Source organism: Rhinolophus ferrumequinum, chromosome 21 (genome assembly GCF_004115265.2).
Source record: "Rhinolophus ferrumequinum isolate MPI-CBG mRhiFer1 chromosome 21, mRhiFer1_v1.p, whole genome shotgun sequence".
Classification (NCBI taxonomy): domain Eukaryota; kingdom Metazoa; phylum Chordata; class Mammalia; order Chiroptera; family Rhinolophidae; genus Rhinolophus; species Rhinolophus ferrumequinum.
In genome coordinates, this window is record NC_046304.1 from 22,587,097 (window position 1) to 22,613,766 (window position 26,670).

Here is a 26,670-nt window from a genome sequence, read left to right on the forward strand (position 1 = left end):
CTGCCGCCTCCAGGTCTCCCAGCCAGATTGGTCAGGTCAGAACCCTGTCGGCCTTCCTGCCCATCCCACATCCCTTAGACTAGAAACCAGGTTCTCCTTCTTTGTATCTCTGCGAAGCTGATCTGCATAAAACCATCCCTAGGCCCAGCCTTTAAAAGTCTTCATCTTTTCTCTTCTCCCTAAATGGCCCCTAAATGATTTCTGTAAATTGCTCTAAGTAGCTCAAAAAAAAGAAATAATAATAACTCAGTGACTGGCTGCCTGACCAGAATGTCAATGGCTCTCCTGCTGCTTGGCCGCAGCTCCGAGCTCCTTTCCATCCGGCGCTCAGACACATGGCCCATGTGCTGCCAACCCGGGAAGGGGGAGCGCTGCGTCTGAGGCCCAGCCTGGCCTCCTCCATCAGGTAGGAGGCTGCCCAAGTCGGGTGCATCCCCCATCAGACAGGGAGCTTCTCATGGCAGCAACAGCTTTCCTTTTCTTTCTCCTCTCCTCCCCCATGCCGGGGACTCTTCCAAGGAAGAGCTGTGCCTCCCTCTTCACTCTGGGGCTCCTCCAGAGAAGACGGTGCCTCTCTCATCAGACCAGGGGCTTCCCCAGGAGAGACTGTGCCTGCCCCATCAGATGGGATTCTTTCTGGGCAGGACTGCAGGGGGCACTCAGAAGACCCTCTGATTCTAACTGTCCTTGTTCTGCAACCAGTTCCCCTACAGAGCCCCATTTCCTTCATCCAAGGTTAGAAAGCTGGGTCCTGATTCTTAGACTGGCCTCTGTTTCATCGAGTCAGTCAAGCATTCATTCATTCATTCATTCATTCATTCTTTCTACTAAAGCTTTCTGAATACCTACTGTGTGCCAAACACTGATTGGACATGTGTCCTCTGCAGATGTGGCCTCTCTGAGGTGCTCCTGTGACCAGGACCCCAGACATGGACGTGATTCTCTTTGGGGTACGGCATCCAGCCAAAGGGCCAGCTGGGGCAGCATCCCCCATGGACATGCACCCAGCCTAAGCCCTGACTACCATCATGACCTCCTAGCCTCTTTTCAGTCGGGGCCAGAGAGGAGCCCCTGTGAGGGAGCAGAGGCCAGAGGCGGGAGGGCCCCTATGAGACCCTGGCCTGGCCCACCCTTCCATCCATAATCTGCACCTATAACGCCCTCCTCACTCCCTGCCCATGGAGCTCCATACCCTGACCACTGGGGGCTGAGCTCAGGGCCAGGAAACCTTGATCCTAGCAACCTAGCCGGTAAAGTGAGCAAGTCCCTTCCCCTTTCTGGGCCTCAGTTTCCCTTTCTGCAATGTGACAGGATTGGATTGAGTCTGTGATTTTCTATGTTGGGGGGAGGCAGGGAAATACTATATGTAGATATATATGTAGTTATATATCACATTATGTATAATACAGATTATACGTGTATGTCACACAGATCAAAGCACAGCTGTTGGTCGAATGGAGAAGTATCTCCCTGAGGTCCCATCTGTCCCACCTTCCCTCGTCACCCCATGACAGCCCTGGAGACACCCCAGTGAGCCCAGCTGGCCCTTGGTCCACTTAATCCATCCTTCAGGACCCTTCTACTCTGGAGGGGGAGGATCTAGGTGATACTGCTTGATGGGGGGCCGTCCCTTTACCTCTCTGCCCCAGTTCCCGGGGTCCCCACTCAGTTTCCCAGTGGAGGTGAAGCCCATGAGAAGAATTGGCTCTTGCCTGGGCCCGAGGACCGTGGAATGAGTCCAGCCCCTGATTAGAAATGCAAGCATGAGAGATGCTCAGAAAGCCGCAGGTGGGCCCCCCCAGGAGGGCCCCCCCAGGACAGCCCTCCCTGCCCCTGATGGAGGGCGGGATCGTTCCAGATGAGATGCAGCCCATTCGTCATCCTCCCTGCACTCCCTTTGATGTGCAGGAGGAGGAAAGAGGAGAACAAACACAGACACAGCCATCCACTTCCTCTCCAATTTAATTGGAACCCAATTAAGTGAATAATTGTTACAAATGTGAAATCACCTTCCACCTACTTGGAGATGTAAGTCTGTGCGAATCAGCCTGAGTCTGGGGGATCCCGGCTGGGCCTCAGCCCTGGCCCAGCCGTGTAGGGCTTCCATGGGGTAGGGAAGTGGTGACCTACGGAACAACTGACCCTCCAGCTGGAACAGATGGAGGTGACCCAGTCCAGCCCCTGCTGCCGGAGCACAGCCTCCACCCTCAACTGTCACACTCAGCCAAACTGTACTGACCCAAGCTGAGGACTTGCCATTCCAGATCCCGCAGACACTTGCTCTGTCCGAGTCCAGGCAGATAGCAGTGTCCCAGCTGAGGCATGGACGTGGGTCCCAAGTAAAAACAGAGAGGGAGGGAGCCAAATGGAACCTTGCAAGCCTTAGGCAAAACTTTTAAGGAGTAGCGGAGTGGGGTTTCTGGGGCTGCCTAGAGTGGGTCTCTTTAGAAGAAACAGAGATGAGGGTTTCGCCACAACAAGAGGGTGTGGAGAGAAGCAGAGCAGAAATGATGAATTACTCACCATAAGGAGCATTCTGGAAGCCATTATAAGGTACACTCCACCCCAGGGCACCCACTCATGTCGCTCAACCACGCACAGTCCAGGGGTCAGTGTTTAGCTGTGCGAGCACTGAGTGTGTCCTGTGCTCCCCTTCAGAGTGGGTTTGTGTGATGGTGGCCTCTGCACTGGGGCTTTGGGGTGTCAAAACCTCATTGACGACACCTGCCGTGTGAATGCCTGAGGCTGCTGCTTCCACCTGCAGTGCAGCAGGGAGGAGCGGAAGGGGAGACAGCAGGTCCCCGAGTTTGGGGAATCTGTGCATTCCCTTTCTCACAAAAGGGAAAACTTTTGTGAGAACTAGAACCACTCAAGCAGTGGTTCTCAATCTTGGCTCCACATTCAGGAGTCTTTTTTAAATGCTGGTGCTTCAGGTCCCAGCCCTAGAAATTCTGAAATCACTCGTCTGGGGTCTGGCCTAGGTTCCCAGGTGATTCCAAAGGGATTAAGACACCACGAGAGCAAGATGGAAGCATGGTGGGAGCAGGGCAAGAATCACCTCCTTGGGAGCAACCCAGAGCTTCTGAATTAGGGTGGCTGGGGAAGGACCTGGGAACCTCCATCTTATAAAGCTTCCTAGAGTTGGGACAGCAGGCCGAGAGGTGATCCCTCATGCTGGGGGCCCTGGCGGTGAGGGGAGACTTGGCGGCCCTGGGGGCCAGAGGAAAGGGGCCCTGGGAAGGAGGCAGAGTGTAGACAATCTGTTGACCAGGACCTGTTCTATTTGATTTGATTTGAAGCGAAACTTTTTTTTTTTTTCCATTTTCTATCTCCTCTTTCTCTCTCTTACTTAGTCTTCTGTTCCAGAACCCAGAACTCAAGGTAACACTCTCAGAACCACTGTTTAGTCTCATACAGATACCAGTGCTCCATAAACATTTACTGAATGAATTATAGATAAACTGGTGGGGGCTAGCCTGGGAATGTAACTACTACTGATAATATTGTCTCTATAGAGAAATGTGTTGCCGTGTGTTTCCTAGCTCTAATAGCCAATTTCCAAGGAACTTTTGATAAACATCTCATTTGTAAGTTGGAGTGTGTGTGTGTGTGTGTGTGTGTGTGTGTGTATGTGTGTGTGTGAAAGAGAGAGGGAGAGAGAATGTTCTGCTCTCAATGAACCTAGCATGGACGCCAGCTTCGCAGGTCTTCACTGAGATGTAACATTGGCACTTGCATTGAACCCAATGGGAACATTTATGGAGATAGGAGACAGAAACGTGGTCAGAAGGAGGAGGGCCTGCATGGTGGTTGAGGGGAGAAGCAGCACAGAAAGCCTGATGCATCTAGCGTCTATGACCAGGGAGCCCTGTGTCCAAGGGGCAGCCGTTGGAGTGTGGCCGGGCATCGTTGGGGACCCCGGCTGGAGCTGTGATACACACGGAGTGTGACAGTCCTTTTCACAGGGCCTTGGCCACACATGCCAGGCTGGCTCTGGCAGACCAAAGATTCTAAGCAGGAAAAACACAGATGCAGCTGGAGACGGGGAGCTGTGCTGGGTCCCATGCATCATGGGACGGACCACCTGACCCGGAGTTCACCTGCCCAGGCCCAACTCACAGCGGGTGCTCTATCGGTGTTTGCTGTGGGAAGGGGGAAGGGATGGTCCCCACCAGGGAGCAGGCAGTAACCATGAGGGATTTGGAGTGGGGAAGAGTGTCTTTCCTGCTTTCTCACAGTGGGGGATTTAGGCAGTAGCAGCCAACAGGAATCCTGGGAAGTATCACCAGAGACCAAGGAGGGCTCTGGCTAATACCTTCTAAGGGTTTCCGGGAGACCCCAATTTGACCATCACCCCAGCATTGTTAAGGAATGCTGTGGAAAGCTGAAAGAGAAGCAGAAGTGGTCCTGAGGCCCAGGCAGCCCTTTCCGTTCCATGAGTAAACTGCAGGAGTGAGGTAGCACCTCCTAGGAAGTTTGACGGACAGCCTGCCAGCCAGGGGAGAAAATCAGTCAGTCCCAGTGAATCCCTCCCTGTCCAAGGGGCGGCCAGTGAACTCAGAGTGAGGGGCTTGGGAGAAACCCACGGCTCCCAGGGCTGCCCTGTTCCAGTCCAGGCTGTCTCTCCCGGAGCCAGGCTCAGCTGTACAGGGAGCTTTCTTTGACCTCTGGCCGGAGGCTGTCTTTGTCCCCAAAGTCCCATCCCTACTTCCTGCTGATGGAGAGCTCCAGAGAGGCAGCCATTCACAGGGGAGACGACCCTGAGGGTCTTGGGGGAGGGAGGCTGGCCCTGACCACACAGGGTGACAGTGATTAAATGGACCAGCAGCTGGGCCATGGGGCCCTCCCTGCTGCTAATTTGGGTCAATTAAGCCAATTTGTCTTTGTCGACTTGAAGTCCCTTCTCTGTAATGGTTCTGGCCCCTGTGGGGCCTGGAGGAAGGCAGTTTCCTGGCTCCAGAGCTACCTCTCCCCCAACCCCATTCCATAGCCCCCGGCTCAGGGACATTCTGAGCGTTGAGACCCCTCCCATTGCACTGCCCTGGGCCGCTGCTGCTGTCATCCTTGCAGCTACCCTGGAAGGTAGGTCAGGCAGGGTTCATTCCTGTTCCACAGATGAGCAATTAGGGGTCCTCCAGGACAGAATGGCTCCAAGGTTGTGTGAGTCAGGAGCCTGTCTCTACAACAGGCATAGCTAGGCGGGGCCTGGCCTCATCCACAAAGGGGTGGAAGCAGCAGCATTTCAGGCAAACACAGGGTCAGAGGCCAGATCCCCAGACTGACCCTGAGCTGGGTGAGTTTAGACAGGCGCCTTCACTCCTCTGGGCCCGTTTCCCCATCTTGAACATCGCAAGGCCTGCAGAGGAAGTTGGCCCACGACCCTACAGCTCTCCCGTCTGATGGATGTACTGAGGAGGTGGGGGTGGGGGGTGAAGAGGGAAGGGGTTTGTCTCTTCCACGTCTGGGAAATGGAGTGCCCCCTCTCTGTCTCTATTCTGAGCAGTGAGAGCCGGTGGGACACTTACCACATTCACAAACCGTCAGGGATAAGGAAGCTCCAAAGCTTCACAGCATCCCTGCAGGAGGCTGCAGCTCAGATTTCATCCCCATGGAGCCAGTCTACAGTGAGAGCAGAGTGAGGGCATGGCCCATGGCGGTGGTTTCTGAGGGGAGGTCGGTGGGAGAGGAGAATCGGGGAGCAGTGCCCTAGCAGAGGCAGCGTCGCCATGGAGTGAGTCGAGCTTCTCCTCAAGATCCCAAATAGCTTCCTTCACCCATCCTGTAACCAGACGCTTTCTTTGGTGTAAACTTTGTTGTAACCTTGGTGTAAATCCAAGGGCAGAAGATGGGGAAGCAGGGCCAAGTGGGAAGGAAGTCGTGGCCTATTTGCAGAGAGATGTGAGTCACCTCTCAGGAGATCTTCCTGGAAGGGCTGATGCAAAACACCAGAGCCAGCTGCACGAGGAGGTCTTCCCGGAGGCGATGTCCCCTAGTTGAGGCCTGGTTTACAAAGGACCAGGTTGAACCAGATGGCCTGTGCAGGGCCCAGCGGTAGTTTCCCAGTGTTAAGTTCTTGCACTGTCATCTTGGTGGCTGCATCTAGGCTGACAGAAGGTGGGATGGGTGAGGGCCAGGGTTTGGGCCAGTGACGAATGGAGGAGAGCTTTACCTCACAGTCAGCTTCTGTGTCACCCCCTTTGAGGATAAGCTATATTGCATTGCAGTGTGTACAACTTCAAATTTCCCAGCCTGGGGCTGCCAGGGCCCCCAAGTCAGGAGGCTGGAGGGTGACAGACTCAGACCCCAGAGCCCTGGGGCAGAGGCTGTCAGGACTAGAAGGAACCCAGGGACAAGCCGGCTCAGCCACCTGCTATTATTCCTGGTGGGGAGACTGAGGCCCAGAGGGGTCCCACAGAGCCCCCAGTCTCTTCCCTAGAGCCCCCGCAATGGCATCCTGAGTGCTCTCCCTGGCCCCAGGCTCTCCCCTGCAGGCCACCTCCAGAAGAGCTCTTTCCAGAATGACAATCTGACCCCCTCACCACCACCCCTCCACCTTCAGTGGCTTCCGTCTCTCATTCCTGTGTATAGGATGGAATCCTCCAAGTTCGGCCGAGTGACATCAGGGTCCCATGATCTGGCCTTGCCCATTCTCCTGGGTCATCATCTGCCTCTCTGCCCTCACCCCCCAAAATACACACACACTCAGTGTGCTCCCCCACCCAGATGTCCGTCACATCTGAACTCGCCACGCCCCCAAAGTCCCCAGGTTGTCACACTGACCCCCCAACCCCTTGCTCTTCGTGGCAAACCACTCACTTTCCCAGCTGAGGGGTCTCCATCTCTCCTCAGCATCCGAGTTAGCTGCCTGTGGGTCTGTCCCTCTCAGAGCCCAACCGTGACCTCTCTGTGCCACACTGGGCTCGTGGGAAGTCGTTGAAGGACTGAATAGAGGCATACGGTTTGCGGAAGATGCAGTCCTAAGTAACGAGAACGATTTATTATTAATAGCAGTTGCTAATGTTTATTACGGAGCCCTTCTTTTGTGCCAAGCACCGTGAGTAGCACTTGCATTTGATCCTCACGGCAACCCCGTGAAGTGTCTGTCACTGTGGCCCGCATTGTAAAGGAGAGGTGGCTGAGGCTCAGCCAGATGAGCAGCTTCTTCAAGGTCACACACCTGGAAAGAAGCAGCAGCACGGGGATTCCAAGCCCGGTTCCTCTGAGTCCAGAACCGAAGCAGCAGACCTCTGCTGCCTGCAATCCAGCTGCCCAGAGCTGCCCAGGATAACGGGGTGAGCCTACAGGGGCCCGCGGACGTGTAGGCAGCACTGAGAGGGATGTGTCTGCCTTCCACTGCCTGAAGAGCTACTTGCATTTCCTTATGCAATCGTCCCTGAAGCCCTAAGTGAGCAGACTCAGGTCCCTCATCCCCGACTGTCACACGGGCAATTGGGGCCCTCAGAGCATGAACCAAATGATGAGTGAGACTCAGCCAGCTCCAGAACCACGTGGCCCTTCAAAGCTGGGCGCAGCAAGTGTCTCCTTTTGGAATAAGGGGGTCAGGGGTACTCAGCACCCTCTTCTCAGTTGGTGGGCTCAGGCAGGAGGAAGGGCAGCCCTTTCTAGGCCAGCTCTTATGGGGGTCCTTCCCTCACCATCCAGAACAGGCCTCAGTGAGCCAGCCTCCCCCAAATACACCCCTGGCAATGGAGTAGCCTTACCGCGTCCTGCTGTCCCATTTGGGCCATAGACAGACAGGGGACTGTCCTGAGCCTCCAAGAAGCTGTGGGCTTGTCTACAGGCAGAAGAGAGGCTGAGACACTCCTTCCAAGCCCTCAGCAGCACCAGGATTCCATGCATCCAAGAAAGATTTATTAGCCAGCTATTGCCATGGTAATGCCGTATAACAAACCGCTCCCAAAAGTCCGTGGTATAAAACAATGTGCATTGCTTTCTTGTGAGCCCACGGGTGTCTGAGACGTGGCTGTTCTAGACTGGGCTTGGCTGGCTGGGCTCCAAGCTGCTGGCTGGGTCTTGGTCTGTCCATAACTCTTGCATCCTCTTTGGACCAGGTGCCGCTTGAGGCTTCTTGTGGTGAAAAGGCCCAATCGTGCAAGCACATTTCAAGCCTCTCTGTGTGTCCCAGTCACTAGCTAAAGCCAGTCCCATGGCCAAGCCTCAAATGAGGAGGTGGAGAAGTATATCCCACTCGCCACAAGGCCATGGCAAGGGTGAGGCTGCCTCACAGAGTCTCACAGTTGGAAGGTCATCCAGGCCAACTCTCTGCCTGTTTAGAAGCCTCTGTGCAGCGTTGCTAATGGAGATCATCAGTCTCAAGTGGCTGGGATGCTTCCAGGGATGGGGAGCTCACTACCCCCACGAGGCAGCCCTTCCATTGCTGGGCTGCCCTGACCCCAAGAAATCACCAACTCATTTTTACTTCTAAGTCTGCCGCCCCCAAAATTCCATTCACTGATCTTAGTTCAACCGATATTTAAAGACAACTTACTCTATGTCAGCTGGCGACTGGGGACACAGATATGAGAATCACTGTCCACAGGCTCAAGGGGCCGCAGACCACAGGGAGATGGAGAAGTGTGTGAGGTAGCAGACGCCCCGGTAGGAGGACCCGGTAGGGGACCTGGGGGGGACACATAACTTTCCTGGGACAACAGACAGATCTCTTCTTGCAAAAGCTTTGGTGCTAGTCAGATCTGGATTTGAATTCCAGATCTGTCATCTATTAGCTGTGACCTTGGACATGACTAGGCTGCAGCGTCCTTCTGTATAAGATTGGGATAATGGATATATGCTCTCGTGGGAGAAGGCAGGCTAGAGCACATAAAGCACTTGGCACCTGGAAGAGCTCAAGGGATGGTACTGTCATCATTATTGTTAACTGTGTGCCCCAAGACGGAATTAGCATTTAGCACATCTGCACGCAGGAAGTTGAAACTCTGACCTTCAGAAAGGGACTTTACACTTGCCCCCCCCCACCCCCCCCCCGCCCCGCTCCCCTGTTGGAGTGAGCAAAGAACGGTTGGGAATGGGACTCTGTTATCTGTCTTCTTGTCACTTCCTCTCAGAAAGGAGGACCGGAGGTGCCCGGCAATGAGACCCAGTGGTGGGCGTTCAGACCACGGGCGAGTTAGAGCTGATCTCTTGAGCAGAGACGGGGAAGTGGGCCGCCTTAGCGTTGAAGAGGGTATCATCTGCTCTTGTGCAGCCTCTATCAGAATCTGATATCTAGTTGATTACCCCATCTGACGCTTGGAGTCAGGAGGGTAAGGACGGCAAGGACGTGACACAGAAGCTACCGGTTCCCCGTCCACACTCACAGCAGACGTCATTCATCAGTTACGGCTCTCTTCTTCCCCGAGTGTGGACTCACTCAGAATCATTCTCATCTCACACGCCTTAGCATGAGAAATAAGAATCTCTTGACCAGCTTTCCTTTAGAGCAGCCCTGACAGGCTTCCTGGAGGAGGCAGAATTTCAGGATCTTGTTAAATGGTGGGTGGACTGTAGTGAGCAGCCGTGGGGAAGGCATGGTCCACATGTGGAGTGTGGGGTGTCGGGAGAGGCCTCTGCTCAGTTCTGCACAGGGGCTGCAGGAGAAGCCACCCCATCTGCTCTGCTCTCGGCCCCCTCTTAGCCGGAGCCTGGGGAAAGCCAGAAGGAGGAAGGAATGTGAGAAAGAAAATGAGACGGACTGGAGTGGAGCGGAATGGAGATGGGAGGTGAGGAAGACGGTCACTACAAGCAGAAGGGTCACCAGGGGAGGTGGACGTTGGGACGAGGTGCCCCTTCACCTCAGGATGCTGGGAGCTGAGCCTGGTGGCACAGGGAGCCCTTTCCTTCCCAGCTGGGCCAATGACCTGCCAGGTTGTTGAGATCACATCAGCTCAGGAATTAATTATAGCACTTGTTTCTAGTGCTACATATCAGCCACTCAGAATGGCAGCTTCATCCATCTCCCCTGCTCTTGCCCTCAGACAGTCCCCAACTCTCTGAGTGTGTGTGTGTGTGTGTGTGTGTGTGTGTGTGTGTGTGTGTGACGGAGACAGGGAGACAGGCCAGGCAGCACCTCATGGTGTGACCCCCCTGCTCCAGAACCCTGGTGGCTCCCTTGCCTGTGGCATCATGGGTAAACTTTTAAAGGCAGAGGAGCTGTTATTCATGTAGAAGCCTATGTGAAAATCTATGACTACGAAAGCTGCTCAGGATCCCGTGGGGGGCCTGGGACAGCTCCACAGAACCCCAGAGCTCCAAGGAATACAGTTTGGAAACCCCTGTGACAAAATCCACACACTCCTTCACCTGGCATTCGAAGCCCTTTGCCCCCTGGTGCCACCCTCCCCACCCCGTCAGTCCAACACTTCCTTTAATCCCTGGCCCATGTACCACACTGTTCTCTCCACCTGAAACGTCCCTGACACCTGCCTAAGTCTCATCACACCTAGTCAGTTGTTGAATTTCCACCCACTTTTCAAGACCCGACGACTCTAATCACTCCTCCTCCTTCCAGCATTTCTTGTGTTGGCATCTGGCTCTTCTTAGAACACCCCGGAGTTCTGTACTTCTCCAAAGCCTTGCAGCACTTCCCACCTTTTAGTGTGGTTATTTGTGTACTCATCTGGTCTCCCGGTTAGCTGGCAAATTCCTTAAGGGCAGAAACTATCTTCTTTATCTCTGTCTCCCTGGCAGTGCCCAGCAGGTTCTTGAGCAGAAAAGGGGCTGAATAAATATTTATTTGTTGAATATCTTTATTGAGTGTTGGTTACAAGCCCTAGGCTGTCAGGCTGCCTGGTGAAAGGCATGGTCCCTGCCCTCAGCAAGGCTCCACCTAAGAGAAAGCAAACCTGCAAACCCACAACTGTAGTAGAGAGAAAAGTGTAGAATGACGGAAGTAGGCAGCTCAGAAATCAGCCTAACCCAGCCAAGCAGTGGTCAAGGAAGGTTTCATAGAGGAGGCGACACCTGCGAGAAGTCAAAGGATGAGCGTGTGGGGAACAGCATAGCAGGCAGAGGGAACAGCATGTGCAAAGGCACAGAAAGCAGAGAGAGCATGGCTGGAGCTGCCCAGACCCAGGCCTGTTGATTAGGAAGTGGAAGATGACTCGGAAGCAGGTAGGGGCAGATAATGCAGAGCATTGTGGGAAGAAGGAAACACTCATGGAAATATAGGACTGGGGAGCAGGAAGAGAAGCATCCCACAGCCCTTCTGAACTGCAATGAGGCAGAGTAGTACCTGGGGCAGGAGGCAGCTGTGAGACCTTGGGCAGGGTTTTTCTCCTCGCTGAACTTCAGTCTTCTCATCTGTAAAGTGAGTGGTTTGAACCAGAGTATTGAAGACCCCTGCCCAGCACTGAGTTAGAAATGCCAAAGGAGCATCAGCTAGATGACTGCCAATCAATCAATGTGATGCCAAGAAAAGCCAGGTACAATGGGGCTAGGCTCTGAGTGGCAGCGAAGGTAGGGCAGAGCTGATCAGGGAGGGCCCCCTGTGGGGGAGGTGCAGGGAGAGCGGGAGAAACCCGTGAGCCAGGCTCGGTGAGTACTCTGAATGGGGCCCCGTACTTTCTCTTCATAACCGCTGTGCGCAGGTAGGTAGGTTTCGTTAGCCCTATTTTGTAGATGAGGAAGTTGAGGCTTAAAGATGAAGTGACAATCCAAGGCTGTGGTTTTGATCCTCTGAGTCTCTCCCCAGCTGGCAGGCAGAGCTCATCTTCCAGGACTCCCATCCCCCACCCCCTATATGGGAAACTGGCCCAGGCCTCATGGTCACCCCTGCACACCTTGCAGCTCTCTCTTTTAGGCCCTGTGCCCACCCTGTGGGGCCGAGAGAGAGGGAGGGTTAGACTCCTTCTTAGCGTGACTAACTGTGCCAGTTTGCCCAGGACTGAGGGACTTTCAGTATTAAATTTGTGACAGGCCCGAGCAAGCCAAGACAAGTTGGTCACCCTTCTTATTCTACAGGTGATGAGTTGAGGCCCAAGTCATTCCTTGCAGGTGGCAGTGCCGTGGTCCCTGAGTTTGCCCCACCCCCAGTGCACACACATCCCAGCCTAGGGTCCAGCTCAGGAAGCGGGCTTCACTACCCAACCATCCAGTTCTCAAGACTTCCTTTTCTCTGGCCTGAGCGGGGGCCACGGAAGACTCTGGTGAAGATACTAGAGAGCTTGTAACTGAGGCCCGGAAAGGCACTAAGCCTCAAAGCACAGCAAGAGGCCAGTTGTGGGCCCCTCCTCCACACGGGGATGCCCTGACTTCTTGGAATGTGCCCTGCTCCTTTCTTTGTGGGTTGTTTCACTCTCTCCTCCCCAGCCAGAAACTCCCTGAACTGCGCCTTGGCTCCCATGACCCAACTATGCAGCCGGAGCAGAACCCCCAGCCTCACCCCGGGGATTAGCAGTCTGAGTTCTAAACCCTGCTCTGCCACTAAACCTCCAGGACCTCCGACAAATATCTTCCTGTGGACCTCCACGAAAATGAGGATCGAAGAAGGCTCACCTCTCAGTACTGTCGTCAAAACATCGGCGATGGTTTGCATAAATGCACTGTGGTCCAGCGAGAAGGACCACATGATCTTGCTCACCTCCAGGGCAGGTCTAAGAAGATAGTTTGATGGATTGATACACCTGGTCCCCAACTTCCAGGCTCCAGTGCTCCTAGGAAATGAACCTTGAGCAAGGGAAATCAGGAGGGCCGATGGGGCTTAACCCCAGCTGTGTGTCCTTGGGCAAGCCTCTTAGCCTCTCTGAGCTTTGGTTCCTTCATTGGCAAAAACAGGAATGTTATTTCCTAGGATTATTGTGAGGATGTGGGACACATTTCGCCCAGTGCCAGCACTCCATGAGCAGCCTCTAAATATGAACTGGGTCCCTGTTGGCCTACCCTACACCTGTAGGGCCCTGCTGTTTGTTACAGCCGAGACCCTGGATGGGGCAGAATGGGCTGGAGGGTAGTGTGCTTCCGCAGCTCTCCCCAGGCCCGGCCCTCTCAAGGCCCAGCTCCAAACCCACCCCCACCCAGCACAGGCACTCACTCTAGCATGCACGTTTCTCTCTCTCTCTCTCTTTTTTCGTTGTTTGCAGCTAATTGTTTATTAGGAGATGCAGGCAGGCGGCTGCACCAGTGGGAAGGCTCCGCTTGTTCCGCTATAATTAGGATAATGCACATTAGTCATTTAGGGTAACTCTGAGAGCAGCCCCGTCCCCCGCCCCCTCCCCCTCGGCTCCGGCTGCCGCTCCCTGGGCTCCCAGACCAGGCTGCACGGGTTTGCACAGGGCCCCAGGGGGCCTGGGCCACCCCTCCAGCCTCCCTCCTACCCTCACCCCCACCCCCTGCCCCATCACTTCCGTCTTGTATCCCACTGGCCACCCGACCAGCTGGGGTTTTTCTACCTCCTCTTCTCTCTCTCTCTCTCACCCTCCATTCTCACCTCCTGTTTTCCTTTTCTTTGTCTCGTCTTTCTCTACCTCTCCCTTCCCTTCTCCTTTCTTGACTAGCTTTCTCTCTCTCCTTTTCTCAGCACCCCCACCCCCAGCTTCTGCCTCCTTGCCTTATTTCCTCTCCCTCTCCCCCAAGGCCTCCCTGGTAGCGTGAACGGGAAGTCTGGTTAGGTAGGTCAGCAGAGTAGGTCGAGCCTGGTTTCTAGGCCCTGGGGGTAGGGGCCTCCCCCAGGCCTGCTCCCTTGGAGGGTGGCTTCCTGGCTGCTTCCCTCTTCCCTGCCCCAAGGGCCCTAGCGTGTGTTTGCAGAGGACTGGACGGGCAAAGGCGGGCATTTGTCTCCAGTGGCCTTTCTCACGAGGCCATCCGTGTGGCCTCACTGCCCGGTTTGCTCATGGTCTTCCTGAAATCCAAGACACTGGGCCCCGCAGGAAGCGAGTGTGCTTTGGGGATGAAGGTGGGGGCTCCCACAGGGCTGGCTGAAGCAGGAAGTCCTGCCTCCCATGGCCTGAGTTGGGCAGGGGGCAGCAGGGCGGAGTAGCATTATTAGTCCACCAGGAACAAGGGGCACCTCCAACAGTATCCTTTTGTCCCCCATCCCATAGCCACTGGCAGACTCCAGACCTGTGGGCAAATGAACCTCCTGACCCCTCTTCCTCCATCCCTGAGCCCCCACCCTACCCTTTCCATCACAAAAGCGAGCTCACATCAGGCCTATTACAGCTGGGCGGACTGCGGTCTAGGGCCAAAGGGTTGTTGCTGGAGGCAGGGGTGAGGATGGGGCCCTCTTCCGACTTTCAGAAATAAATCAAAGAGCCGTTCCCAGGGGTGAGGGATGCTCGCCTGAAAATACAAGGCCTCTTTGTCTTCACAAGCCTGTTTGAGCCTCTGGTCCCGCTCCTGAGATCACAGATGCAGACAGACCAACAGACAGACACACGCTCACAACTCACAAGGGAAGGCTCCCAGAGCAGCACCAGGAGGGGACCAGGGTCATGTGCACTCGGAGGGGAAGGGGCTTTCTCCTGGACGCCTCCCCAGACAAACCCTGCCTCCGTGCCCCAGGCTCCACCAGCCCAGGGCCGCCTCCAGTCCAGGGCCACCATCCTGAGTTTTACATCTTGAGGTCTTTGCCCCCAGGGGGTCTACACCACCCCCTCAGCTTCCCCTTCTCGCCCTCCCCCTCTGTCATGGGCCCCAAGGCTCTGCACCCCAGTGCCCTGTGTAGCTTTCTGTATCTCACAAGAGCAGAGGCTGGAGGGGAAGGGGTGACCCCTGGCCCAGCCAGTCTCTCAGGACCAGGAAACCTTTCCTCGGTCTTCCCTTGGGATCGCTTCACTCTGGTGGCAAGGCTACACAGCTGGCAAGAAAGTGTCCCTGTGGGTAGCAGGGAGCCAGGAAACAAGAGGCCTGGTACCCATGGGTCCCCGGTCCACCTTGCTGTGTACTGAGTAGGGTTTCCCTTCCTGAGCCTCAGCAGCAGGACTAGATGGCCAGGTCCAGCTCCCAGGGGCTGTTCTAGCAGCGGCTTGTTAGGGTCCTGTGGTCGTTGGACCTCCTTGGGGCTCCGGGGAAGCCTTCCTAGCCCTCCCCTCCTTCCCTCCCCTCCTTCCCTCCCCTCCTGTGTGACTCCTCCGTGTCTCTCTGATTTCCTTCCTTATTCTCAAAGGTGAGAGGTCAGAGCTCAGCAGCAGCATCCATTCTGGTGGAGAGAAGGATTTTAGAGCAAAAGGAGTGGCCACGGTTAGGATAGCTGTCCCAGGATAGCAGGGTGTCTGTAGAGAAAGACTGGTACAGATTGCATGTGCGTGTATGTGTGTGTGCGTACATGCATGCACGCATGTGTGTGTGTGTGTGTACAGGCACAACCTCCCAGGGCCATCCCAGTCATCCTTTCATTTGTTTACAGGACTCTATGCTGGATGCCAGGAGAAAAGAAAGCCACAGGGCTCCTGCCCTTAGTGGCAGGCAAATCACCCTCCAGAGAATTAGGGTTGGGGTTCATCCGTGGTGGGGGTGGGAGCCAGTCACTGGGTCTCAGAGGCTCTCTGGGCCCCGATGATGATGATAATTTAATTTATTTAATGATGATGACGATAGTAACGCCCAAACAGCAGCTCACATTTAAAGAGGGGTAACTGTGTGCCAGGCATGGCTGCAAGTGGCATGCTAAACCACTTGCCCAAGATCACACAGCTAGTAAATGGCAGAGCCCGTCTGATGGGAGCCTTTTGACCCTCAGTTTCTTCATCTGTAAAATGTGGGGAAGGAACCCTGACATCCCTTCAGCTAAAAGAGAGGGAGTTCCCAGGCAGATGGCAGGAAATGACCCAGCCAGGCCAATAACGACTGCTGCTGGGAATAAGGGGCAGGAGGTTTCCTGGGAGGGGATGTAGGGCAAAGTGGGGGAGGGGTCTCCCCCTCCTGCAAGCCCCTCCCCCTCCTGCAAGCCCCTCCCCCCCGCAAAGCCCCTCCCCCCATTTACTTTTCCAACTTGGTGTTCTGGGGGAGGGGGGTGATGGTACTGGAAAGCTGCCTCTCCAGGATTCACAGCCTCTGGGGGCTTCAGCTGCCCCTCTATACCCTACGTGCATCCACCACCGGAATGGTTACTTATTACATATGCACTGGCTGTAAGTCCTAGCCCTGGAGCTTCTGCTGCCCCCAGCCCAGCCCAGGCTGCAGGCACAGGGGGTCCCTCCGTGTTGAGGACACAGGGCCAGAGGAAAGCGGAGCCTCCAGGTGGATGGGGGAGACACAGCATGCCCCAGGGGAGCTGCTTTGGAAAGGGGTAGCAAGGTGGAGGAAGGAACTATGGAGGGGCTCTGGTGGGGGTGGGCATCAGGGAGGCCCCCATTCCTGTGCTGGGCTCCTGCTCCGAGAGGTGGCTTACCGTAGCTCCAGCCTCGGGTGGGGACATGTCTATATGCACCAATGTATATGGCAAATTTGTCAACTTAGAAAAAGACAGAAGCAGCCCCACGCTAGGCACCAGGTTTGGTGAGCAGAGCTGAGGCTGGGTTATGGCCCCCGCTCGCTCCCTGGCCCGACCTCTTTGTGCAAGACCCATACTGCTGAATGGTTCTGTGATGATAATGGCACCTGGGATGTTTGGGAGGCCCTGTCCTGATGAGTGTGGGGAGGCAATGTCCAGGCCCACCACACCCAGCTGTCACCTCCCCTTTATCCAGCTGACCCCGGTGTGGTCCAGAACCCAACAGGACTCTCTGCACACAGGTCCCCTTCTCACCTCTAGGTCGCCCATACGGCAGGTAGGGCAAGGACTATCCGCTTCTCTCCCAGATGAGGGAACTGAGGCCCAGAGATGGGAGGAAACTGCCCAAGGTCACATAGCAGGTCAGTGGCAGGGCTTCCTGGGCTAGATTCCAGGGCCCCCAACAACTAGTACTCCTTCCAGCCTCAGTGCCACATTCAAGGTGCTCGGGACACTCTGCTTCGTGTGCCTGTCATCTCTGTATTTGTCCCATTTCACTTAACAGACATGGACAGAGGACCTGCCACGAGCGAAACAGCACATCAAATGCCTGAGAAAAACAGGCCAGCACTTCCCTCCTCTCAGGACGAAATACCCAATAAGTGTTGACTGAATTAATGAATGAACACGAGGACTGCTGTTTCAGGAACTACACCAAGCAATTTGCTTATTTAGTCATGACAACTCTATGAGATAGGTTCCATTATCCTCATTTGACAGGTGTGGCCATCGGGGCTCAGAGAGGTTAAGCAAGTTGCCCAAAGTTACACAGCTAGGAAGTGTCAGAGCTGGCATTTGAATGCGAGTTTGTGTGGCTCCCAAACCACACAGGTTCTTCCTTTCTTTTCTTTTCTTTTCTTTTTTAATATATATATTCTTGTAGGTTTTTTTTAAATTCTTGGAACGGCTTTAAACACTTTCCTTTATTTTTAATGACATTTATTGTTTTCTTTCTAATTTTATAAGCAATACATGTTCACTGCAGACAACTGGAAAATACATAAAAGCATAAAGTAAAAAATAACAATCATCCATAATCCTCAACGCCCCCCCAGAGGTAACCATCATTAGCATTTTGATGTATTTCCTCCCAGAGTCTACATATTTTTTATATAAAATTGGTAGCAAGCAGTACTGCCAGTTTTTCACCCTGCTTTATTCAGTTCGAACTATTTTGTGAGTATTTGCCGTTCCCAGTAAATATTTAAAAAAAAAACAAAACCTTGACCTATCATCGCTGCGTATATCCATTCTCAGGCTTTTGCTTTTATTTGACCGTACCCTGCTTTTGAACACTTAGGTTGTTTCTAATTTTTTACAAACAAACATAACATTGTGGTGAATATCTTTTTACATAAATCTGAGCCGATTTCTGCTTATTAATGATTCCCCGAGGGGGAGTTACTGGGGCACGAAGCAAGAAGATTTTCAAGGCTCTTAACACATATTTTGAAATTGCATTCTAGAAAGCTTACCCAGTTTACCCTCTGACAGTGGGGCATGTGAATGCCTCATTTCTTGAAACTGTTTCTAACACCAGGTATTGCTAATTAAAAACACAAAAACAAGAACCTTTCTCAAGCCATGCGTTTTTCCCACTTCAACACCCTGCTCTGCAGTAATTAGAATATTGGTTGATAATTTCCCATTTCGCCAGTGGGGAAATAGGGCTCCAAAGTGCAGAAATGACTTGCTTGTCCCAGGTCACATCTAACCACTAGCCAGGGAAGAGCAGGACTAGAACCCAGGCAGCCCTCCTCTTAGCCAGAGATTCTGCCACGCACCCTCAGTGGAGAGCTGCCTCCATTGCAGCTCTCCTGGGCTAGCAAGGGTCCCCTCTAAGTCATACTCATCCCATGGGCCTGGAGGTCTGTTGGGAAGGGTTACTGGGCAGAGTCCGTCCCTGGCCTCTTGAACATGGAACGTATGGCCCCTAGAATCCTCACCACCTGCACCAACCATGGCTCTTGCTCCCTCTCGTTCATTCATTCATCCATTTGTCGTCTTGGCACCTGTGTGTGCCAGGCACTGTTCTAGGCTCTCACTCACTGTTAGCATCCCCAAACTATGCTATGCGAGTCACAATCCCTTTAGTATCTCCCAATCCTCCCTGCTCAACCCTGTGTTGTCCAAACTTCTGTGATGATCACAGGGCCTGGGGTGCTTGAGGAACATACAGATGACCAGGTCTGTCTCCTGGAAATTCCGACTGTGTCAGCCTGGGGTCTGGCCCTAGAATTCGTTTGCTGCTGTTGTTTTGTTTGTTCCAGCTGATTCTTACGTTCAGGCAAGTTCAGGAGCAAGTGCTGAAGGATCCCCAAGCACTGACATCTGGTGTGGTGCTTACAAACACACACACACACACACACACACAGCTCAGCACCCCCAGGCCCTGCTGGCATGCCCTGCTGTGCCCCTCAGTCTCAAATTCACCAAAGCTAATGACAATCGTTTTTTTTCTTATTTGCAAGCGATTAGTTTTAATTTGGGGACAATTAGAAGTAGAAGCAGGAGGCATCTGATCTTGATTAGAAGCAGGGAGATGGCCAGAGGCGCCCCCCACCCCCAGTCTGCCTGGTCCTAGCCTCCACACAGATTAATTTATATATTCAACAGGGGAGGGGGAAATGCTGGCCTTAGTGCCTGGGGAGAAGCTGTGAACCTGGGGGTGGCCAGAGGCCTCTGCTGTGCTCCCAGACTCCTAGGGCCAGCCTGAGATGAAAAGGGAGAGCGTCTGCCCAGCCACTCTCCCCCTTATGAGAAGAATTGATGTTTGTTAAGCACCTACTGTGTGCCACACCTTGCACTATGCAATGCTGGTCCAGACCCAGTGTCTTCCCTAAGTTGGAAAGGCAAAAGTGTATGTGCCGTCTGGAGGTGGATGTGGCTGGAGAGACCTCTGCACAGGCGAAGGCACATGGGCCAGCATCCTGTCCCCAGGGAACATTCAGTGGTTAATGAGACAGCTAGCTCATTGATAATTTGTATCTCACACTCATACCAGAGCCAAGCTCCTGGTCAGTCAGAGCCAGAGCTGGACAGTGCAAAGCAGCAGCAATGCAGTACCCAAGTGGTAGCAGTGAGAGGTACCAGAGAAGGCTCCAGGGAGGAGGCAATGCCTGGACTGGGCATGGAAGGATGAAGGGACCCCCATACCCTACCCCCTGTGCATGTCTTCTCTTGGGTGCTAGTGAGTCTGCTACCCTTCTGTGAAGCCTCTATTCACACCTTAGTGTCTTTCTGAAATAAGAAGGGAAGGATGAAAGCTCCGCCACTCAACTGAGCATGGCCCTGAAGTGGCCCCGGGAGCTGGTGGGAGAGGGGACTTGGGGGGATGGGAGTTCAGGCCTATTGCATCCACAGACACCCCGTCCTTAGTTCCCAGCTATGAAGAGCTGGATATGCCCTCCCAGGGTTGTGGGAGGAAGGAGCTGGCTCAGCTCAGCTGGGAAGTGTCACATGCCAGGCACAGTCAAGGGCGGGGGCTGGGAATAATGGCTCAGCTGCCATCATTATCCCTGGGCATGAAGCTGTCTTCCTCCCCTGCCCCCTATTGTGTCTATATATCTTACTGTGGAAACTGAGGCTGTGAGGGCTGCCATAACAAAGCACCAGAAACTGGTTGTCTAAACCAAGAGAAATGTACGTTCTCACAGTTCTGGTGGCTACAAGTCCCAAATCAAGATGTCAGCAGGGCTGGTTTCTCCTGAGGCCTCTCCGCTTGGCCTTTAGATAGATGGCACCTGTCTGTGTCTTCACGTGGTCTTCCGTCTATGTGTGTGTGTCCCAGTCTCCTCTTCTTATAAGGACACCATCAGATTGGATTAGGGCCCACCCCAGTGACCTCCTTTTAACTTCGTCACCCCCTAAAGACCCTATCTCCAAACAACAGTCCCATTTTGAGATACTGGGGGTTAGGACTGCCACATATGAATTTGGGAGGCGGGGTCACAACTCAGTCAGAACATGCATCATGAACCTCAGAAGACATGGAGAAGCCCCTTCTACAGGGAGATGGCAGCAAGGGAGAGAATCCCAGGGCGAGCTGGACCTAGGTGATTCCTGAGGCCCCAGGCTGTGTAGACAGAGAGAAATCCAACTGCTGCTCCTGGGAGAGCCGAGGCCGCTGATAGGAAGACAGTGTTAAGTCTGGTCCGCAGGGCGAGCTGGGCCAGAGCACAGGTGCAGTCGGTAGGAGAACACAGTGGAGTCTGGGGAGAGGCTGAGGTTTGTTCAGAACCAAGCCCAAGGAAGGGCTGTGGGGCCTGAGGGACGGGCACGTGCCCACCTGTGTGTAATCATGAGGTGCGCCTGTGCGTCCCGGTCAGTCTGGATGGTGTGACGCCCCCTGTTCTGTGGAGGCAGGTCCAGCCTGTCACGTCCACCCGAGTCACACCCCTGAAGCACCTCTCCCCAACCCCTGGGCCTGGCCTGACCTCAGCTGTGTTGGTCCTCCTCTCCCCCACTTGTGGTCCTTCGGGGAACCTTCTGGCAGCTTTTCCTTCCCAAGCCCATGCCATGCTCCATGATGTGTGGAGGTTCGAGCTGCCTGTGAGAGGTAGGCCAGCGTGCGTGTGGGCACACACAAGCGTATGCACGCACGTTCACACATGATGTCTCTGAACACATGACCTAATGATCTGCTGACAACTCCACCACTCACACCTTCCTCCTCCCAGCCTCACCACACCAGAATGCTTCTAGGCCCCCCCATCTCCCTGGGGAAACTGAGTCCCAGAGAGGTCAAACAACTTCCTTTAGGCACCACAGTAAGTGAGGGGGAGAGCAGAAATTAGTGCTGGGGTCTCAGGGACCGCCCCCCCCACTCCACTACAGAGGAGGCCTCCAGGCCCAGAGGACAGAATGATTCACGGTGGTGACAGCACAGAGTTCTATGCGTCACGACGACATAATTACTAAAATGGTAGGACCCCGATATCATCTTGTCTGGCCCCCGTTTCTGAAAACTAGTTGTTTTCTCAATACAAGTTGTTTCCCCTTCCAGGAGGACTTCCCCTTCAGTCTCCTTATCTGCAAGGGGTCAAGAGCCCTGTGCCAGGAGCCTCTCCCCTCAGCGGCCATCCCGACTCCTCTCTGGTGCCGCAGTGAGGAGGCGTTCGTCAGTCCACAACCTCCCCGTCAGCGCTGGGCAGCTCATTCAGAGAATCCCACTTATTCAACCAAAATCTATTGAGGGTGAGGGGTGCACGCAGACACATTTCTGCAGCCCCTTCCTCTCCGCCCCTCTGAGTCCACTGCCCATCTGGAGGCCCCTGCCCCCACTGTGCCTGCAAGCGATCCAGATGGCCAGCCGTGAGGGTGGGATGGGGAGAGGGTCAAAGACCAAGTGGCACTTTGCAGCCTCCGGGGTCTCCTGGGGATGGTAAATGAGGCAGAACAGTGGTTCTGACTTCTGCGTCCCCACCTTGTCCACCTCAGCCTGGAAAGTGAGCACTTACAGGTCCTTGACCACAGCTGCCCTTCTCCAGCCCCAGGGGGACAAGCATGGTGGCCCCTCTCCATCTCGGCCCTGGACCTCCCGCTACATCCAGCAGTGCCCCCTCTCTGCTTTGGTCTTTTAGCAACTCTAAACATCACTGTGAGGGGCCTGATGTCACCATCTCAATTTTAGAGGTGGAAACTGAGGCTCAAAACGGAAGCAACTTGCCCAATGAGTATGGCTGGGAGAAGCCTTGAACTTGACTCCCAAAGCCCCTGTTTGTCTGCCTCTTGCTGCTTTCAAAGCAGCACACCTTGGGGCCAGCCTCGCCCCAGGGGTCAGAAGGACCTTTTCAGAGACTCTAGCGGATAACGAGGGAGCAGGGATTCCAAGCTTCCAAGCACCAGCCAGGAAGCTCTCCTGTCCCTCCAGACATCTTCCTGTCCTCATCTGGGACTCAGCTGCCCACCTGCATCCCACCATCAGCAGCAGCATACCTTGCAGGACGGCAGAGCGTCTAGTGGGGAAAGATGGCCTGGGAGCAATCTAGTGGTAAAAGCAGGGCTGCCCAGAGGTCCAGGGACCAATGGTTTCCCCAGCTGGTCCCAAGGGCTGCTCAGGAGGAGCCCCAAGGAGGCATGCTGAGAACAGGGGCCACTCTTCTTAGAACAACTGACCCCAGGCCCTTTGCCCTGCCCCAAACCAATCACCTTATTTTTAAATGAGAAAATTAAACTACAGATTTATAAAATAGGATGTAGACACCAGAGCCTCAAAGGCAGGGAATTTTTAGCTCGTGGCCTTTATGAGGAATTGGGTGTGAATGTTTGTGGAATTGTCAAGGTTTAGTTGACAGTGGTAAAACGAAAAATGTACAGAAACTGCAAGTACCCACCACAGCACTGATTCGGAGACTCCTCCTTGGAACACAGATCTCACTCAGTGTAGACCAACCATGATTTGTTGAAGGCTTGTTCCATGCAAGGCCTTGTAGATAACTAACTCTCCTGCACGGCAGGATGAGAGTCCCTCAGAAAGGGCAAAGCTCTGAGGAAGGTTCCAAAAGTTGAGGTCACATCTTGGAGAGCTTCATGGAGGAGGTGACATTCAAGCTGGATCTTGGAGGAAGATTCAGATGTGGATGTGTGCAGATAGGAAAGGAGAGAATTTGACACAGAGGGCACGGCATGAGCCAAGGAGGGGAGATAAGGTGGCATCAGAGAGCACTAAAGCCAGAAGTTGTCCAGTTATGCTGGCAGAGGGGTCTTGGCAAGAGGATTCCTGGAGAAAGAGGAGCTTGGAGCTCCATTCGAAAGGGCCCTGAATGCCATGCTCAGGCACAAGGTAAGTTTGGTATTATTTTATAAGCAGAAGGGAGAGATTCTTTAACAAGTTACACACATCTGCATAGTGCTACCCGATTGCTTTCTTATTTGATTCTCAAAAACAAAACAAATGACAATACGACATCCTGGAAGACATGCATTATTATTATTTCCCTGATTTCAAAGGAGAGAACTACAACTCAGGAGTCCATAGGAAGATCCAGAACTGGTTCTCAAACCTCAAACCTCCACATCTTGGTGCTTCCTGTTCTGTGACAGTATCCAACAGGTGTTGAGCTGGAAACGAGGGGCCAAACAAGGCCTGATTTGCGTCTGGGAGAAACAAATCACTCTGGCTGCTATGTGTGGGAGGGGGATGCCAGGGAGGGGGGTGAGCTGGGGAGACTCAGGCAGTTACGTTGTCATAGCAACAGGAGTAAGGCCAGAACTGGGGCAGGGGCCTGGGGATGGAGGACAGGAGTCACCCTGGGACATACCAGTGAGTCAAGAGGTGGAATTGCTAGGACGTGGTAGGATCCTCCTGTAAGGATGGGGGAAGGGGACAGAGAGGAGGAAGAAGTCAAACCCAAAGACCACATTTGGGTTTGGGTAACTGAGGAGCAAATTCCCTGTATATGTAGTGTGTGAGGTATATAGAGGTAGTAGGGGGAAGATTTGGGGTCCCTGGGGACTCTGCATCATCTGAGGCAGCTGGAACAGTAAAGGGCTTGGGTTTGAGAGTCAGGTGGCCCCAGGTTCGAATCCTGCTGGCCCTTTTGCCCGCCACTTGGGTAAGTTACTTAAGCGCCTTTCACCTTTATCTGTAAGATGTAAGAACAGGCTCTCAAAAAAGAGAAGTTATTGATAGAAAACTGGTTGAATCAATGCAGATCCTAATCATATTTGGCTTAAAGGGTTGACCTGAGGATCAAATAAGCTAATGCTTGTCGAGCGCCGAGCGCAGTGATAATGGTAAGCATTCCTCAGCACCACCCGCTCTCAGCCCTCACGCACAAGACTTTGGTAAGTCCTCACCATGGCACCTTAAGGCAGAAAGAATTTTCATACTCATTTCACCGAGGATCATGTGGGGGAGATAAAACACCTCTGCAACTTAACTTTACCCCTACGTTCCAGACAAAGAGATGAAACAGTGGCGAGAGGGAATGAACACATCTGCAAAGGTGGGGCCAGGCTTAGAGCCCAGGCAGCCTGGCCCTGGGCCACCGCAAGACACAGAGCCAGGCTGAGCGCTGCTCCGTTTGGAGTGGATGGCCTGGTGTGAGGGTGGGAGGCTGGGACACCCTGGGGTCTGAGTGCAGCCTCTCCTGACCACTCTGGGGTCTTGCTTCTGTCTGTCCTCAGCCGCCAGCCGTTCCCACCCGGCCAGCCCCAGCCCACCGGGGCCCCAGGCCAGCCCGGTGCTGCCGATCAGCTACCACCTGTCACACAAGGGGCTGTCCTTCTTCCTGAGGGAGGCACGGCCCCCACCAGCTGCAGCCGCCAACAGCTCCCTGCAGCGCTCCAAGCCTTTCGTGGTGTTCCAGACGAAGGAGTTGCCTGTCCTCAACATCTCCCTGGGGCCCTTCAGCACCAGCCAGGTGGTGGCCCGGGAGCTGCTGCAGCCGTCCAGCACCCTGGACATCCCCGAGCGCCTGACGGTCAACTGGAAGGTGCGGGCCTTCATTGTCCGTGCCCGTGTGCCCGCCTCGCAGCCCGTGGCCCAGGTGCTGTTCTACGTGGCCGGCCGGGATTGGGATGACTTTGGCGTCACCGAGCGGCTGCCCTGTGTCCGCCTGCATGCCTTCCGAGATGCCCGGGAGGTCAAGAGCTCCTGCCGCCTCAGCGGGGGCCTGGCCACCTGTCTCGTGCGGGCGGAGCTGCCCCTGGCCTGGTTCGGGCCCCCTGACCCCGCAGCACCGCCCACCGCCCGGCGCAAGTCTCCAGATGGGCTGGAGCCCGAGGCAGCAGGGGAGAGCCAGCAGGCCGAGCTGTACTACACTCTCCATGCCCCAGATGCGTCTGGAGGCTGTGGGGGCGCCCGCAGGGGGCCTGGGGTTGGAGTGGGGGCCCGGGCAGAGAGCCCCACCCAGCACCCCCTTCTGCGCATCGGGAGCATCAGCCTGTTCCGCCCACCCCCCAGGAGGACCCTGCAGGAGCACAGGCTGGACAGCAACCTGATGATCCGCCTCCCCGATCGGCCCCTCAAGCCAGGGGAAGTGCTCAGCATCCTTCTCTACCTGGCCCCCAACTCCTCCTCTCCCTCCAGCCCCAGTGTGGAGCATTTCACACTCAGGTAGGGGGTTAGGGGTCGGGGTCTGCCTTCCCTTCCAAGGTCAAAGGCATAGCTGACCCTTTGGAGGGGCTCACCCCGTCTGCCTGTCCAGAATCCTAATCCTAGCTCTTCCATTTATCACTTGACCATATCTCAAGGAGACACCTCACTTATTGAGCTTCAGGGTTCTCATCTATCTAATGGCAACAGAAATCTCTACCTTCATATCCCACAGAAATGACATCTTGGTAAAGGAGCAGTATCAGTTTTCACAAGCATGGGTGTCCAGAAGGATAAAATTGGAGCTGGAAGGGCCTTAGACATTAGCTGGTGCAACCGTCCCATTTTATAGATGAAGAGACTAAGGCCAAAGAGGAGGAATGGAGATCAGAGAGCCGCTCCTTCCTGAGAGCCAAAAGATGAACAGGAGTGTGTGCATGTGTTGGGACATTTGCCCAATCCTGGAGTTGGGAGAAAAGCTTGCGGGAGTCCCAGCTCTTTCTATACCCTGAGAAAGATACACTTCACAAATTCAGAAATGCCTTAAATTGTATCACATCCCCATAAAAGATAATGATGTCTCACGGTAGGAATCTGTGGTTCGAGTCATGTTGGGTGAGTCATAGGAAAGGCCCCACTAAAATGCCCCCTCCGACCCCAAGCACTATGTAAGAGGACCTGAAACATCACCATTCGCCTCCATCTTCTTTAAGTAGTGCCTTCTCTCCTGAGTGTACTACCTTACAGCTCAAGTCCTCCTGCAAAGGGTCAGGCCTGATTCAGTGATTGACACCTGAATGCGAATAGGAGTTTAATCAGTCGTCAGAGCTCTTGGGCTGCATTAATAGAAATAGGGCATGTAGAATTAGGGAGGTGAGAATCATACTGCTTTAGTCCATGTTAATTAGAGCCCAGCTGAAGTGTTGTTGTCTTTAGTATAGGACACTACACCTCATGTGCTCAGAGGGTCCAGAGGAGGGTGACTAGGGTATGAGTGACTTGAAACGATGGCAAAAAGCAACCATTGGAGGAACTGGAGATTGTAGGCCTGGAGAAAAGAAGACTCAGAGAAACCTGCTCCCCTTCCCAGCTTTCTGAAGAACTGCTCCAATTAAGATTGAGGAGACTTGTTCTCTCTTGCCCCAGCAGAGCCCACGGCTATTATATTTCAACTCAATCGAGG

General features: G+C 54.1%; 1 protein-coding gene across 1 annotated transcript in view; it reads left to right on the forward strand.

Moving 5' to 3' along the window:
- TMEM132E (transmembrane protein 132E) overlaps nt 1-26,670 on the forward strand; it is a 53,610-nt gene that overhangs the window by 16,145 nt on the left and 10,795 nt on the right. Inside the window, exon 2 of the mRNA XM_033091648.1 lies at nt 24,578-25,508. Coding sequence (XP_032947539.1) covers nt 24,578-25,508 — 931 coding nt within the window. The remainder of the gene's footprint in view (nt 1-24,577; nt 25,509-26,670) is intronic.